The 18,529-nt window shown below is 35.5% G+C and overlaps 1 protein-coding gene across 16 annotated transcripts in view; it reads left to right on the forward strand.

Moving 5' to 3' along the window:
- The window catches only part of DLG1 (discs large MAGUK scaffold protein 1), a 295,326-nt gene that overhangs the window by 208,604 nt on the left and 68,193 nt on the right, over positions 1-18,529 (forward strand). For all 16 annotated transcript variants that reach the window (XM_036849845.1, XM_036849854.1, XM_036849855.1 and 13 more), the window contains one exon: positions 5,604-5,706. In XM_036849845.1, the coding sequence (XP_036705740.1) occupies positions 5,604-5,706 (103 nt within the window). The remainder of the gene's footprint in view (positions 1-5,603; positions 5,707-18,529) is intronic.

Raw genomic sequence — 18,529 nt, forward strand, 5'->3', positions numbered from 1 at the left:
AAAAATTGCTGAATCTCTGTAAAAATGAGCTTTGTGGAATTTTAATTTGCTTAAGTCCCACCCCTGGCTCTCTATCACCACATTAGCCTTGAAAAACAGCCCACCCTTTCAGTGAGAACCAGTGGCCCAACAGCTACTAGAGAGAGCAAAATGGTGGTAGAATGTTCAGAGCTTCTTTTCCAAAGAACTATCATAATTTGACCTGTCTGGTGGGTTCTTGGAACATCCTATTTGAAAGGTTCTCTGTATTTGACCTGATTCAAAGCTCCACCAGTGCAAAAGCCTTTCCCCTGGGGTAATTGCAAAAACAATTACAGGCATATTATGGCTGCCTGAGACATTGGTAACAGTTGGGGCGAACAGTAGACTAATCAAAAACTTAAAAGGAAAAACTAGGGAGTGAACTCTCCATAGGACCTTTGAAAAGCTCTTATAGTTTGGAATCTAGGAGGACACATGCATGGTCTTGGGCTGTGTTCCTGCTCAGGAAAGACCTGAAAAGGCCCTAAACTCTCACCTCTGGCTGACCATGAGACTCTGTGCAAGAAAGAATTGAAGATTAAGGCAGAATTATCAGTTGCCTAGCTGATTGTTGAAGGCATTAACCAACATGCGCACATTTAATGAAATCTCTGTCCAGTCATTTACTGACCACTCTGCTAATCAGGCAGACACTTCACTGGCACATACAACAAAGAATACAAACCTTACAGAATTCAGAAAAGTCACCAAACAACTGCTATAACAGACAGCAGTAATATCAAGCCCTGGGTAGGAGGACAGATCTTATACCCAGAATTGCTACTTTATATTATTTTAAATGTCCGGTTTTCAACAAAAAATTGAGACATGCAGCAAAACAAGAAAATATACACAGGGGGAAAAGCAATCAGTAGAAACTGTCTGTAAGGAAGCCCAACACTATACTACTAGACAAAGATTTTAAATCGGATATTTTAAATATATTCTAAGAACTAAAGGAAACCATGTCTAAAGAATGTAAGGAAAGTATAGGAACAATATCGCACCAAGTAGAGTATGTCAATAAAGAGATTTATTTTATGAAAAAGAAACAAACAGAAATTCTGGTGTTGAAAAGTACAATAACTGAAATGAAAAAAAAAAATCCTCTAGACAAGTTCAACAGCAGATTTGACCTGGCAAAAGAAAAAAATCCACCAACTTGAAGATATGTCTGTTAAGACTACCCAGGCTGAAGAACAGAAAGAAAAAAGAATTAAGAAAAATTGTCAGAGGCTCAAAGACCTGTGGGGTTACCATCAAGTGTACCAATGTATGTATAGTGAAGTCAGAATGACAAGAGAGAGAGAAAGAGGCAGAAAGAATATTTGAATAAATAATGGCAAAAAACTTCCCAAATTTAATGAAAAACATTGTACACATCTGAGAAGCTCAGTGAACTACAAGCAGAATAAACTTGAAGATCCACACCACAGATAAATCATAATCAAATATCAAAAGACAAAGGGAGAATCCTGAAAGCAAAGAGAAATCACTGATTACAGGGAATCCTCAGTAAGATTAACAGTTGGTTTCTTGTCAGAAATCATGGAGGCCAGAAGGCAATTCTGAAAGAAAAAAAGCCATGGTCCAAGGTTTCTATACCCAGTCAAACTATCCTTCAGAAACGAAGGACAAATCCCAGTCCCAGGTAAACAAAAGCTAAGGAAGTTATTAATCTCCTTAACTTCTCTTATAGACCGTAAACCTGCCCTACAAGGAGTACTAAAGAGAATCCCTCAGACTAAAAAGAAAGGACATTAGAGAGTAGCCCAAATCCATATGAAGAAATAAAGAGAACTGTTAAAAGTAACTATATAGGTAAATGTAAAACAGCACAAGTGCATTTTTTGTTTGTAACTCTTTTTTTTCTCCTTTATAATTTAAACAACAACTAAATAAAGCAATAATTTTAAATCTGTGTTGATGGGCACACACACACTGTATAAAGATGTAATTTATATGACAGTAGTATCACAAGGGGTATAGAGGGCACAGAATTATAAGAGCAGAGTTTTTATATACTATTGAAACTAAGTTGGTATTAATTCAAAGTAAATGGTTATAAAATGTTAATTATGACCTAGAGAAACCACTAAGCAGATAACTCAAAATATATATAATTTTTTAAAGGGTATTAAGATAGTACAGTGGAAAATACCTATTTTACAAAAGAAGTTAGTAATGCAGGAATAGAGGAACAAAAAAGACAAGGTGTGAAGAAAACAAATAGCAAAATGGATGGCATAAATCTTTTTTTTCGTTAAATTACATTGAAGGTAAATGGGTTAAATACTCCAACTAAAAGACAGATATTGACAGGGTAGATTTAAAAAGATCAAATTATATACTTTCTACAACAGACACACTTTAGATTCAATCTTTGCTGAAAGTAAAAGGTTGGAAAAGATATGCTGTGCAAACAGAAACCAAGAAACACATAAAATGGCTATACAAGTGTCAGACAAAGTAGACTTTAGGACAAAAATTGTTTCTCAAAATCTAAGGACATTTTATAATATATGTGCTATATAGATTATGTGTGATATATAGTTATACATATTGTGTAATTGTTGATAAATTTCTAGAAAGACATAAACTTTTGAAACTGACTCAAGAAGAAATGGAAACTATAACTGTAGACCTGTAACAATTAAGGAGATTGAATTGATAAACAAAACTTCCCACAAAGGAAAAAACCCAGGACCAGATGGCCTCACTAGTACAATTTATAGAACATTTAAAGAAGAATTAGCACCATTCACAAACTCTTCCCCAAAAAAGGAATAGGTGTGAAGAACACTTTCCAACTCATTCTACAAGGCCAATATTATTCTTATATCAAACCAAACAAAGACATCACAAGAAAAGAAAACTACAATATCCCTTATGAATTTATATGTAAAAATCCTCAACAAAGTAGCCATCTGGATTCAGTAGCATAAAAAGATTGTACACCAGCATTAAAAAAGGATTATACCCTGTAACCAAGTGGACTTTGTCCAAGGAATGCATAGTTGGTTCAACACAGGGATAACCAAAGTAAAACACCATGTTAATAGAGTTAAGGATATAAGCCACATGACCATCTAAACAGAAAAAGCTCCTATCAGAAACCAACAGCTTGCATCATAAAAGCACCAAACAAATTAGGAATAGTAGAGAACTTCCTCAACCTGATAAAGGATGTCTATGAAAAACTGATAACTTATGTCACACTAAATGCTGAAACACTGAAAGCTTTCCCTCTGAGATCAGGAACAAGACAGAGAGGTGTCCACTCATGCCACTTTTATTCAACATTGTGCTGGAGTTTCTAGATTGGGCAGTTAGGCAAAAAAAAAGAAATAAAAGCTTTCTAGATTAAAAAGGAAGAAGGAAAATTATCTCTTATTTGGAGATGCCATGATCTTATATATAGAAAATCTTAGGAAATCCAAAAAAACTATCAGAGATAATAAACCAAGCTCAGCAAGTTTGCAGGACAGAGAATCACTATACAAGAAACAGTTGTGTTTCTATATACCAGAGTTGAACAACCTGAAAGTGAAATTAAGAAAACAATTTTATTTATAGTAGTATCAAAAAGAATAAATTTAACAAAGTGGATAAACAAAATATGGAATATCCATAAAATGGAATATATGATTCAGCCATAATAAGTAACAAAGTACTAAAACAGGCTAAAACAAGGATGAACCATGAAAACAAGCTAAGTGAAGAAGCCAAACACAAATAGCCACATATTGTAATATTCCTTTTATTTAAAATGTACAGAACAGACAAATCCTTAGAGTTAGAAAGTACAATAGTGGTTGCCAGGGTCTAAGGGGGGGAATGAATGCTAATGGGTAGTGGGTTTTTTGGGGGTGGGGGCTGATGAAAATGTTTTGGAATTAAAGCATGGTGATGGTTGCACATGCTTGTGAATGTACTGAAAAACACTAAATTGTACACTTTAAAAGTTTGGATTTTATATAAATTGTATCTCCATAAAAAAGTGACCCTAAGTCTGTTTACACGATATGTTTCTCAGTACCAGGATTTCTTCTAAAATATCCTTGATAATGTATTCCATTAAAATGTTTGGTGTTATTTAGGAACATTTTTAATTTGTAGTCTTCTTAACAAATTATTCTCCTTTGAATCTATGTAGGTTGTTTTCAGATCTTTTCTGTAGCAAAGGGATCCAATGCTCAGGAATAATTCATTAAAAATTGTGATCTTCTCTAAAATAATCTATGAAAGTTTGTCTACCTTTTATATTTCTTCTCTAATTTTTTCTGCTATAAATTAGGAGGATTTTCTTTATGTTCAATGTAGAACTATTTATACATTGTGTTGAGTTATTCTCTAATAAGATATTAAGCTAGAGATATTCTCTAATAAAGCCACATTATGTTACACTTGTTTAGATTAAGGTTTTTGGATTTTTGATTTTCATTCGAGAGGTGTCTGTACATTTTAACTTAGTTACATAGTAATATCCTTTATAGATAATGTAAAACATCAGGTCTTTAAATGTTTTACATTAAACATTTAAAATGTTCTTTTATGTAAATATTATGATCCCAGGAATTTCTGGGCTATAGTCAAATTTTCCAAAATTGGTATGTCATTTTTAACAGGTTTTAGATTAGTTGTCAATGAAGCAGGCTGTCATATTAAAATTGTGTGACAGCTCTTCTTTCCAAAAATATTCAGTAAAGGTCCCAAACATTGCTGTATTTTATTCATTCATGGTTCTTAGGGGGAAAAGCCAACTTAAATATTTAAAGTTAGTTACATTTAAGTTTAATGCTCACATTAATGTCCTATTAAGTTCTTCTTGTAGTGGAAAAGGTTCAATCTCTAAAGATAGTGTACCTTGCAGTGTACTAGGTGCTGGCAGCCTTTCAGAAATAAGAATGAAGTTGCCTATTCTTCTGGAGTGGGATTGATCACCTCATTAATTATTTTACCCAAGGAAGGTCCCTGTGTTCAAAAAAAGTCTCCTTGCTCATTTAATAACATTTACTGTATCTAAATGTCAGTCTGTGAAATCTGAGCTATTTTAATACTTAAAGTAATTGCTTTCCTGTTACTCCAAAAGAATGGAAGCTTTCGTTTGGGAAAGGAAGGAAGAGAATTGAAACTGAGATGAGTAATAGTGAAAATGTGGCAGGAGTTGAATGGGTGCTGTAAACAAAATGAATTTCCCTCTCATTGCCTGAGTTACTAGTGAAATGAAATATACAAAATGATGACACTTGTTGATTTTTCAAGTTGTCAAATTAAGGTACATTTCTCAAGAGATTGATAGACAACCTTCTGGAAAACTTAGGGGAAAATGTTTTGGATTTGTTCACTTGACAGTAAACATAGTATTTTAAGTGAATAAAATTGTCTTGATTGACTATACAATATATTTTTGTTTTACTGTATAACATATTTTTAGTAAATCAGAACAAGAAAATATTTTAGTGATAAAGTAATTGCAAGTAATTTTTTTTTAATCTATGCCTGCTCAAAGAATAGGCTATTGTGATTTCTAATCAGTGTGATGATTTTCTTTCAAATTTAATATGTGGTTTGATTTACAGGTAAACAGTGTTGACCTCAGAACTGCCAGCCATGAGCAGGCAGCAGCTGCTTTAAAAAATGCTGGCCAAGCTGTCACAATTGTTGCACAATATCGACCTGAAGGTAATAAATTCTTGTTGTCTGTATTTATTTTTTATTTCAGTTTTAAGTCTTCCTCTTAAAAATGTTTAACTTCCCAAGCTTAACTTTGTTTTTATATTTTTGTCTGATTTATTAATCTGTTATTTGTTTAGTTTGAACTTAATTCACTATCCAGATCAAAGAGTTTTTAATAGAATGTAGGAACTTGTATCTGCCAACTCATTGAATATTTCTCTATTATTTGGATTAGTTTTCAGGAGTTTATCTTTTTAAATGTGTCATCTAACCAAACATATACCTTTAAGTATACCTTTGACTAACTCAGTGGTTGAAAAGCAAAGATAGTAATTTTGCCAAAGAAAATTAGGTTATCTCAGTATTTTCTGACCTTTGAATTAGGTTATATTTATTAATAACAGGGTTTAAGATATGTTTCTAATAGCCTTTATTGTTACTTAAAGAGAAAGAATGCAAGTTTGAGATATGATATTTTTCTAGATAGTGAGGTATCATGGACTTGACCTTACCAAGTTCCTCCCGGGAGAAGGTGATAATGGAAAATTTGAGGTCATATTAAACATACATAAGATTCTAGCGTACATCAACATAACCACTTCAGTAAAACCTCAGTGGAATTTAAAAAGCTTAAACACCCAAAAGAATACATAGCATACTAGTTAATGTTCATAAACAAGGTGAAGAGGGAAAGAATGATGTGACTAAAGGAGCCAGGCAAATCATTCTATGATTTAGCAGCTGTTACATGTATTATTCTTTTCTTGGAGTGGAATTTATTTCTGTAACAAAACCTAATATGTGTTTTACCTGATCAAAGTAGTATGTTGGGCATTGCTTGCTATTTCATAATATTTCTTATAAACCTCAGCATTCTAAGGTTCAGTAACTGAACAAGAATAAATTCATTTATGTAAGGGGTAAGTTCCAAATAAATCACATTAATCAAGCAAATAGGGATTAATATATGAAGTCAGAATGCCAATTCATTAATTTTTGTGAGAAACAAAACTACCAGTGGGACTACACATGCTTTTATCTTCTGGCCAACACATTCTTGCCCAATAGGCATATTATACGGAAACAAATTATAATCAATGCTTGCTTAGTATTATAGAAAGCCTCTTATTTATATGTTTATGAGGAATATAGACTATTTAGGTATGATTAAGGGTAAGTCAATATCTGCTCCTTGACCTCCCCAGAAAACACACAAAAGCAACAAGGAAAATAAAAAATAAACACATATTTCTACCCATACAGCTTCACTTCACATTAAGCAAAACTAAGAAGACAGGTATAATACCTGGACAACAAAATACAGGCAAAGGCTGCTTAAGCAGGTTAAGATCTGGCAAAAGCTACATGTAAAGAAGGGAAGAGTAAAAGCTTGGAATGTTGAGAATGCTCAGTGGTAGCAGAACGTAGAATATGACAGAAAATTGTACTTCCTAAAGGTGGGGGGCTTGTTTTTGAAGTATAAAAACATTATCCCTTGTTTATGGCAGGCCACATAGAAATTGGAGTGAGCAAGCTAGAGCAGAAGCCATCCTTGATGTGGTTTTGTTTAAAGGAGGTATTTGGTTAAAACAGTCTGTCAGATTATCTGATGCTATCAAGGCAGTCTTTTGGTTTTAAAGGCTGTAAAAATAACCTGTGATCCATCCCCACCCTGCACCCCAAACTTTCTGGTCCAGCCAACTCATTCAGTAATAAGCAATTTAAAAGGAACTAGCCTGGCATTCATACAAAGATATTAATAAGGAGACATGGAAACAAATAGCAAAGCTTAGCAAGAGATAAAAGTTGTCACAAACATGCATTTACACACACACAAAAAAAATTGGCACATATCAGATGAAACTTTGATTTTAATGTTCTTAAACAATTTATGCATTCACTTCTTTGAAAGAAGACCACAAAGTAGATATGTAAAGAAATGTAGGAAGAGATGGCTTAACAACCAGAAGAGTTTAATTTTGAGCTAGCAGAACCCAGGAAAGAAGAAAGCAAACCATTTTCTTAAATTGGAACACAAAGGCAAAGAGACACTGCAGAACAATCAATAGGGGACATAAAGGATACAATAGGAAAAGTAAACAAAATTAAATGGAAACAAAGAGAATTTTTAAAGATTAGAGAGAAAAGACAGGCAATTATATATTATATATATATATACTTTTATATATATATTTATATATATACACACACACAGGATATACTTATACTATCTGGAAAAAGTAAATTTTTTTAAAAGAAAAGAATAAATGCTTGCAATTATAATTCATTCAAGAAAACTTTACTAGATTAAAAAGAAGTAACTTTACATTGAAAAGACACAGCATGATAGAAAATTAACTCAGAATGGTCAAAATTCAGACATATTCCAGTTAATTTTTATCAAGAAAGAATCTTCTGGAGTATTGGTTCAAGATGGCGGAGTAGAAGGACGTGTGCTCACCTCCTCTCGCAAGAGTACTGAAATCACAAATTAACTGCTGAACAACCATTCACGTGTCACAACAAGACACTGGAACCCACCAAAAAAGATATCCCACATCCAAAGGCAAAGGAGAAGCCTCAGTGAGATGGGAAGGGGGGGCACAATCATGATAAAATCAAATTCATACCTGCCAGGTGGGTGAACCACAAACTGGAGAACAATTAAACCACAGAAGTTCTCCCACTGGAGTGAAGGTTCTGAGCCCCACGTCAGCGTCCCAGCCTGGGGGTCCAGCAACAGGACTAGCAATCCCCAGGGATTCTGGCTTTGAAGGGCAGCAGGATTTGATTGCAGGATTTCCACGGGACTGGGCAAAACAGAGACTCCATTCTTGGAGGGCACACACAAAGTCTTGTGCACACCAGAACCCAAGGGAAAGGAACAGTGACCCCACAGGAGACTGAACCAAACCTACCTGCTAGTGTTGGAGGGTCTTCTGCAGGGGCAGGGGGAGACTATGGCTCACCAAGGTGAACAAGGGCACTGGCAGCAGCAGTTCTGGTAAGTACTCATTGACGTGAGCCTTCCCTGAGGCCGCCATTAGCCCCACCAAACAGGCTGTAGGCTCCAGTGCTGGGTTACCTCAGGCCAAACAACCAACAGGGAGGGAATACAGCCCCACCCGTCAGCAGACAAGTGGATTAAAATTTTACTGAGCAAGGCTCTGCCCACAAGAGCAAGACCCATTTCTACCCACCACCAGTCCCTCCCATCAGGAAGCTTGCACAGGCCTCTTAGATAGCCTCATCCACCAGAGGGCAGACAGCAGAAGCAAGAAGAACTATAATCCTGCAGCCTGCAGAATGAAAACCACAATCCTAGAAAGTTAGACAAAATGAAAAGGCAGAGGATTATGTTGCAGATGAAGGAACACGATATTATCCCAGAAAAACAACTAAATGAAGTGGAGATAGGCAGCCTTCCAGAAAAAGAATTCAGAATAATGATAGTGAAGATGATCCAGAATGGAGGCAAAGATTAAGAAGATGAAAGGAATGTTTAACAAAGACCTAGAAGAACTAAAGAGCAAACAAACAAATGAACGATACAATAACCGAAATGAAAAATACACTAGAAGGAATCAATAGCAGAATAACTGAGGCAGAAGAACTGATAAGTGACCTGGAAGATGGAATTGTGGAAATCACTGCTGTGGAACAGAATAAGGAAAAAAGAATGAAAATAAATGAAGACAGCCTAAGGACAACATTAAACACACCAACGTTCGCATTATAGGGGTCCCAGAAGGAGAAGAGAGAGAGAAAGGACCTGAGAAAATATTTGAAGAAATAATAGCTGAAAACTTCCCTAACATGGGAAAGGAAACAGTCAACCAAGTATAGGAAGCACAGAGTCCCAGGCAGGAGAAACCCAAAGAGAAACACACTGAGACATATAGTAATCAAATTGACAAAAAGTAAAGACAAAGAAAAATTATTGAAAGCAACAAGGGAAAAATGACAACATACAAGGGAACTCCCATAAGGTTATCAGCTGATTTCTCAGCAGAAACTCCGCAAGCCAGAAGGGAGTGGCATGATATATTTAAAGTGATGAAAGGGAAGAACCTACAACCTACAACCAAGAATACTGTACCCAGTTCACATTCATATTTGACAGAGAAATCAAAAGCCTTACAGACAAGCAAAAGCTAAGAGAATTCAGCACTACCAGACCAGCTTTACAACAAATGCTAAAGGAACTCCTCTAGGCAGGAAAGAGACCAGCAACTTTAAAAAAAAAAAAAAAAGCCTTGTACATATAGACTGTTATATCAAAACCTCATGGGAACAGCAAACCCCAAAACTACAATAGATACACACACCAAAAACAGAAAAAGCAACTCAAACACAGCACTAAAGATGGTCACCAAACCACAAGAGAAGAGAACAAAAGAGGAAGGGAAGAAAAAAGACCTACAAAAACAAACCCAAAACAATTAAGAAAATGGCAGTAGGAATACACATATCGATAATTACCTTAAACGTAAATGTATTAAATGTGCCAACCAAAAGACATAGACTGGCTAAATGGATACAAAAACAAGACCCATATATACGCTGTCTATGAGAGACCCACCTCAGACCTAGGGACACATACAGACTGAAAGTGAGGGGATGGAAGAAGGTACTCCATGCAACTGGAAATCAAAAGAAAGCTGGAGTAGCAATATGCACATCAGACAAAATAGACTTGAAAGACTGTTCTAAGAGACGAAGAAGGACACTACATAATGATCAAGGCATCAATCCAAGAAGAAGATATAACAATTGTAAATATGTATACACCCAACATGAGAGCACCTCGGTATATAAGGCAAATACTAACAGCCATAAAGGGAAAAATTGACAGTAACACAATAATACTGGGGGACTTTAACACCCCACTTTCATCAATGGACATATCATCCAGACAGAAAATCAATAAGGAAACATAGGCCTTAAATGACACATGAGACCAGATGGACTTAATTGATATCTGTAGAGCATTCCATCCAAAAGCACCAGAATACACATTCTTCTTAAGTGCACATGGAACATTCTCCAGGATTGCCCACATGCTGGGACACAAGGCGAGCCTCAGTAAATTTAAGAAAATTGAAATCATATCAAACATCTTTTCCAATCACAATGCTATGAGATTAGAAATAAACTGCAAAAAAAACTATAAAAAACACAAACACGTGGAGGTTAAGCAATATGCTACTAAACAACCAGTGGATCGCTAAAGGAATCAAGAAAGAAATCAAAAAATACCTAGAGACAAATGAAAATGAAAGCACAATGATACAAAACCTGTGGGATGCAGCAAAAGCAGTTCTAAGACAGAAGTTTATAGCAATACAATCTTACCTCAGGAAACAAGAAAAATCTCAAGTAAACAACCTAACCTTACATCTGAAAGAACTAGAGAAAGACGAACAAACAAAACCTAAAGTTTGTAGAAGGAAAGAAATCATAAAGATCAGAACAGAAATAAATGACATAGAGACAAAACAATAGCAATGATCAATGAAACTAAAAGCTGGTTCTTTGAAAAGATAAACAAAATTGATAAATCTTTAGCCAGACTCATCAAGAAAAAAAGGGAGAGGACTCATATCAATAAAATTAGAAATGAAAAAGGAGAAGTTACAACTGACACCACAGAAATACAAAGGATCATAAGAGTACTGCAGGCAACTATATGCCAATAAATGGACAACCTGGAAGAAATAGACAAATTCCTAGAAAGGTACAGTCTCCCAAGACTGAACCAGGAAGAAACAGAAAATATGAACAGACCAATCACAAGCACTGAAATTGAAACTGTGATTTTAAAACTCCCCAACAAACAAAAGTCCAGGACCAGATGGCCTCACAGGCAAATTCTATCAACATTTAGATAAGAGCTAACACCTATCCTTCTGAAACTGTTCCAAAAAATTGCAGAGGAAGGAACACTCCCAAACTCATTCTATGAGGCCACCATCACCCTGATACCAAAACCAGACAAAGATACCACAAAAGAAAATTACAGGCCAGTACCACTGATGAACATAGATGCAGAAGTCCTCAACAAAATATTAGCAAACTAAATCCAACAATACATGAAAAGGATTATACACCATGATAAAGTAGGATTTATCCCAGGGATGCAAGGATTTTTCAGTATCTGCATATCAATCAGTGTGATATACCACACCAACAAATTGAAGAATAAAAACCATATGATCATCTCAATAGATGGAGAAAAAGCTTTTGACAAAATTCAGCACCCGTTTATGATAAAAGAAAAAAAAACTCTCCAGAAAGTGGGCATAGAGGGAACATACCTCAACATAATAAAGGCCATATACGACAAACCTACAGCTAACATCATACTCAATGGTGAAAAGCTGAAAGCATTTCGTCTAAGATCAGGAACAAGACAAGGATGTCCACTCTTGCCCCTTTTATTCAACATTGTCTTGGAAGTCCTAGCTATGGCAATCAGAGAAGAAAAAGAAATAAAAAGAATCCAAATTGGAGAAGAAGAAGTAAAACTGTCACTGTTTGCAGATGACATGATACTTTACATAGAAGATCCTACAGACGCTACCAGAAAACTACTAGAGCTCATCAGTGAATTTGGTGAAGTTGCAGGTTACAAAATTAATACACAGAAATCTGTTGCATTTCTATACACTAACAATGGAAGATCAGAAAGAGAAATTCAAGAAACAATTCCATTTACCATCACGTCAAAAAGAATAAAATACCTAGGAATAAACCTACCTAAGGAGATGAAAGACCTGTACTCCGAAAACTATAAGACACTGATGAAAGAAATCAAAGATGACACAAACAGATGGCATGGATTGGAAGAATCAACACTGTCAAAATGACTACACTACCCAAGGCAATCTACAGGTTCAGTGCAATCCCTATCAAGTTACCGATGGCATTTTTCACAGAACTAGAGCAAAAAATCTTAAAAATTGTATGGAGACACAAAACACCCTGAATAGCCAAGGCAATCTTGAGAAAGAAAAACGGAGCTGGAGGACTCAGACTTCCTGACTTCAGACTATACTACAAAGCTACAGTAATCAAAACAGTATGCTACTGCTACACAAATAGAAATATAAATCAGTGGAATAGGATAGAAAGCCCAGAAATAAGCCCATGCATCTATGGTCAATTAACCTACAACAGAGGAGGCAAGACTACATAATGGTGGAAAGACAGTCTCTTCAACAAATGGTGCTGGGAAAACTGAATGGATACGTGTAAAAAAATGAAATTAGGTCATTCTTTAACACCATACACAAAAGTAAGCTCAAAATGGATTAAAGACCTAAACGTGAGACTGGACCCTATAAAACTCCAGAGGAAAACATAGGCAGAACACGCTCTGACATAAATCGCAGCAATATCTTTTTTGAGCCATCTCCCAGAATAATGGAAATAAAAACGAAAATAAACAAATGGGACCTAATTAAACTCAAAATTCTTTGCACAGCAAAGGAAACCATAAACAAAATGAAAACACAACCCACAGATTGGGAGAAAATATTTGCAAATGACGTGACCAACAAGGGATTGGTCTCCAAAATTTACAAATAGCTCATGAGGCTTAATATCATCAAAACAAACAGCCCAATCAAAAAATGGGCAGAAGACCTAAATAGACATTTCTCCAGAGACATACAAATGGCCAAGAGGCACATGAAAAGATGTTCAACATCACTAATTATTAGAGAAATGCAAATCAGAACTACAGTGAGATATCACCTCACGGCAGTCAAAATGGCTATCATCAAAAAATCCACAAACAGTAAATGCTGGAGAGGGTATGGAGAGTTGGGAACCCTCCTACACTGTTGGTGGGAATGTAAATTGGTATAGCCATATGGAGAACGGTATAGAGGTTCCTTAAAAAAGTAAAAATAGAACTACCATATGACCCTGCAGTCCCACTCCTGGGCATATACCCAGAGAAAAACATGCTCTGAAAGGATACATGCACCCCAGTGTTCACTGCAGCACTGTTTACAGTAGCCAAGACATGGAAACAACCTAAATGTCCATCAACAGAGGAATGGATAAAGAAGATGTGGTACATATATATACAATGGAATATTACTCAGCTATTAAAAAGAATGAAATAATGCCATTTGGAGCAACATGGATGGACCTAGAGATTGTCATACTGAGTGAAGTAAGTCAGACAGAGAAAGAGAAATATCGTATAATATCCCTTATATACGGAATCTAAAAGAAATGATACAAATGAACTTATTTACAAAACAGAAACAGATTCAGAGACTTAGAGAATGAACTTATGGTTACCTGGGGGAAAGAAGTAGGGGAAGGGATAGTTAGGGAGTTTGGGATCAACATGTACACACTGCTATATTTAAAATGGACAACCAACAAGGACCCTACTGTATAGCACAGGGAACTCTGCTCAGTGTTATGTGGCAGCCTGGATGGGAGGGGAGTTTGCGGGAGAATGGATACGTGTATATGTATGTCTGAGTCCCTTTGCTGTGCACCTGAAACTATCACAACATTGTTAATTGTCTATACTCCAATATAAAATAAAGAGTTAAAAAATTAGAAAAGAAAAAAGAAACTTCTGGAACCCAATAAAAATATTCAGTTATTAATAAGGAGGTAAAAATTGATTGATAAAAGGAAGAACTGCTCTAATGCTTGGTGAGCATAGATCTGGACAAGCATCGTTAATTTTACCATTTTTATGTTTAGTGACTCTTAACTAAGCCTAATGTACCCCTGTATGCAGTAGGTATACTTGCCACCAATGGTTGTCAAGGGTGGGCTACCCTTTTCCTAGGATAGTTATTGCGTGGGCCTAGGAATCTCTCTTTCAGATTATCTTTTTCTGTGCTTGTACTCTGTTTTGTTTTGTTTTTTTCTTTTGCTCTTTTTTTGTGATTTCTATACTTTTCTTCTGTATGAATCTTTCTGATTGATACTTTTTCTTTAGTTGTATTCAAAACTTTAAACTATTCTCATCTTGATGGAGCTATTTTTGTATCAAGGAGAATTTGCATTGTATGTTGATTATTCAAGTAGCTGCTATTTAGCAAACATCTTCTATGTTTCAAGGTTAGACCCTTATGTTAATTACTCTTGTATATATATCTTTTTTTCCAAACATCTCCTAAACACCTGACTTTTTGTCCTGTTTGATTTCTCCAGGTGTATATCTCTTTAATGTTCAAAACTGAGCATGTCTGAAACAATTCTTTTACTCCCTCAGTAAATGGCACTGCCATTGATGGTTAAGCCAGAAGGCGAGGAGTCATCCTTGACTTCCCTCCCCTTTTCTCAACCTCTGTGTCTCGGCCACTACCCTTACCAAACCCACTACCATATCTTACCTATTCTAATAACCTCTAGCAAGTCTTCTTACTTCTTTCTTGACTTTCTCCAATCCATTCATCAGCCAAAATGATCTTTTTAAATACAAAGATTGGATTGTATCACTTTCTATTTAAAACACTTCCAATTATACTCTGAATAAAATCCAAAGCCTTTAATAGTGCCTGCAAGGCCCTGTGTGATTGAGCATAGCACAATACATTTGGCTTCACTGCATGCCCTCTATTCCTTCCTTTGCTCCTTCAGCTCTAACCACACAGACCTTCTTCTTTCAGACCCTTGATTACACCAGGTATTTTCCTAATTCTCTGTTCATTCTGTTTGTTCTTAGAATATTCTTTCCCCCTATTCTTTATATGATTGGCTCCTTCTCATAATTCCATTTGTCATAGCACTGTGACATTTTTTTCTTTAAACAACTTAACACAGTTTATAATTGTATTTTATTTAGGTGCCTATTGGCTTTTTGTTTATTTAAGCCTTGCTCTAGAGCCTTATGAAACACATAGCTATATCCCTACATACAAGTGATGATATGGAGTCAAATAACAAAGCTAGTAATAGCTAGGCTTCAGTCCCAGGTCTATTGCCTTCAAAATCTGGATACTTTTCACCGGGAATATTTTGATGAGTGTTTAGTCTGGCAGTATTGATTTATACTATATTCTTTTACCATAGCTATGGTGTCATTGCCTAATAAGCACAAGGTAAGTACCAATAGAGCACAGAAAACAAACATTGCCTTAGGAATTCAAAAGGAGGTAAATCATATTGCCAGGTATGAGGAAAAAATGCCATAGAGTACAATTGGGGCTTAACTGGAAACCTGAAGAATGGGTAGTCTTTAGATGGGCAGAGAGAAGAAATGACATTCTATAAAGAATAACAGAAGACCAAAGATAAGAGAGTTAAAATTTAAAAGCATCTTTTGGGTACTTTAAAAACTTACCTGTCCTCCTTGCTGTACTGCTACTTACCTTATGTTTGTTTATTAGGCAGTGACTCGATGGCTTTATGTTTTGTTTTAATACTATGTAGTTTTAACAAATGTATTTTGGTTGTACAGCACTTTTTCTAAAAATCGTATTCCACGTCATCAGTGTGTAACTGCTGTGAGGGCCAAGGATATAAATTGAAGATAAGAGTCAGATTTTCTTTCTTGGTGAGGGGGCTGTTTTACAAAGTACAAAAGGAGTCGCCTGATACTCTGATAATCAGTCATCTCCTTGCAGTTAGTATCTTCACTTTATTAATGACGAATCCATTGGGATTCTCTACTTCATTGATAATCTGATATATATACATACATACAAACAGACAAAGAGCGAAGAGGAAAACTTTTTGGTAAGAGTAAGTTTTTATCTTTTAGGATCTATAGCTTGCCTGTTGGTCTCCCATGAAATACTGTTATGAGTTTTTCAGCCTGTATACTTTGAACTTTTATGACATAGGCTCTAAGTATGAAAAAATAATCTCCACAATACATTTAGAATGACTTTAACTCGTAGCTCCCCCAGTTTTGCTACTCCAAAGACAAGCAACAATTTGTTTTTAGAGCTTTACTACCAATCATTCTGGGGAATTATAATCAGAAATCAAACATGGGCACTGGAAATACTATTTTAGTTTTTTGCTCCATATCCAGAAGTTACAAAATTTTGACACATAGTTCCTGGTCTATAGTTATAGACTCTCCTATGGACTGGGTGATAGACTATAATAGGAAAAAATGTGTGCCGGGCATCTAACCATGTTATATTTATTAGCTCTTTTAATTCCCATAAAGCCCTATAAAGTAGGCACTTTTACCATCCTTTTACATTACAGTTGAGTAAAATAAGGCACAAAAAGGTTAAGTAACTTGCCAGTTACATAGCTGTTAAGTGATTAAGATTCATTCTAGCCCTTTGTAGAGGAGGAAAAACTTTTCCTCTACCCTTTTAGTTTCAGTAGCTGGGGCCTATGAATTAAACTGACAGAAGACAGATTAACAGAAGAAAATATTTTATTTTGCCTGCATACACAGAGCCAGCAAAAGAAGGAGTTGGCTCATTAAATGATTAAAGTTAAAGGCTTACCTACCTAACATAGTATGGAAAAGGAAGTGAAGATAAAAGCCTTCTGTGGGAAAAATAAATAGGTTTCTTAAGGAAAGAAAAGTACATTTTTAGGAGAAAGTTTGTGATAATGTTTGTCTCTACAGTATGAGTGGTCTTTCCATCTTCTTCAAGGCCATAAAGCTCCCCAAGAGAGGAGATTTACAATAGCCTCATTTCCCAGAAGTTGCTCCTTTTAGTCAGATAAGGAAAGCTCTAAGAAGGCTTTTTTCTACATTTGTTGAACCTCAGATGTCTTCAGCGTAAAATAATCTCTGTGACAACTCTGGGGTTCCAAGTGGTCCCCACACCTTGAACACCTCTCAACTACACATTAAAGCTACCTCCCTTCACAAAAAAGCCCTAAACTCAAAAATGTTTTATCTCAGTGTTCCTCAAGTATACTATACCAACTTCCAGACCTTATTTTTTGGTTCAGAAAATATTAATTATATTGATATTATAAAGGAAAAAGAGCAAAGGGAAAGAATTAAACTTATATTAAATGTATGTTCTGTTTCCCATTGGACATGTCTTAAACTTGTGAGGTATTTTTATTTCGTTTTTGTAAGAAGAAAAAAAATCTTTGAGATTGGTGTTACTGTCCCTAATCTTCAAGTGACTGAAGTCTAGAAAAGCTGAGAGGTTTGGCCAGAGCCACTTTTCTGTGTTTCAAAGGTTTAATTTAAATCTGAGTTGCAGAGATGGAGTTTTAACCCATCTTCTCATTTTATTTTCATAATTACTTTTGGTAACAACCAAAGAGAGTCTGGAGACTGAATGGAGAAGTTGTATTGGATTAGTGGCATTTCTTTGCAAACATATGTCATCTCTTAACATGGTTTTCTGTAGCAGGTTCCTAATTAACTTTTTTCAGTATCTTACTTTCCTTCCTATACCTTTCTGCCCTTTCCTAACTACTTAAAACAACCAGCCTGACTTCTTACTCAGAAACTTCCCATTTTTCTTTTCTAGACCAGTCATAATATCCATTCTCTGATACTTGTTGCTCTCAGATGTTAACTGTGTATTTAATTAATATATTTCATTATAAAGTATAAATGAGTTTTATTCTTCATAGTTGGGATTGCGAGTTTCAGAGAAATTGGGGGAGGTAAAATTTCTCCCCACTCTCCTGCCCTCTGCTTTCCTCCATCTTTTCACTTGAAGTGTGGAGGTGCAAACTAAGATGAGAAGTTGAAAACGGAATAAAATGCAGAAAGTTAGCTATTAAACATTTTCTCTCCTCTTAAAACCATACACATATTATTTAACTTACAGCCAATAGTTCAGAGACTCCCTAATACATTTCATGACAGGAAATATAGTTTGGTTCAGGAATTTCTGAAATGCTTAGT

The sequence above is a fragment of the Balaenoptera musculus genome, chromosome 4, assembly GCF_009873245.2.
Source record: "Balaenoptera musculus isolate JJ_BM4_2016_0621 chromosome 4, mBalMus1.pri.v3, whole genome shotgun sequence".
NCBI classification, from domain to species: Eukaryota; Metazoa; Chordata; class Mammalia; order Artiodactyla; family Balaenopteridae; genus Balaenoptera; species Balaenoptera musculus.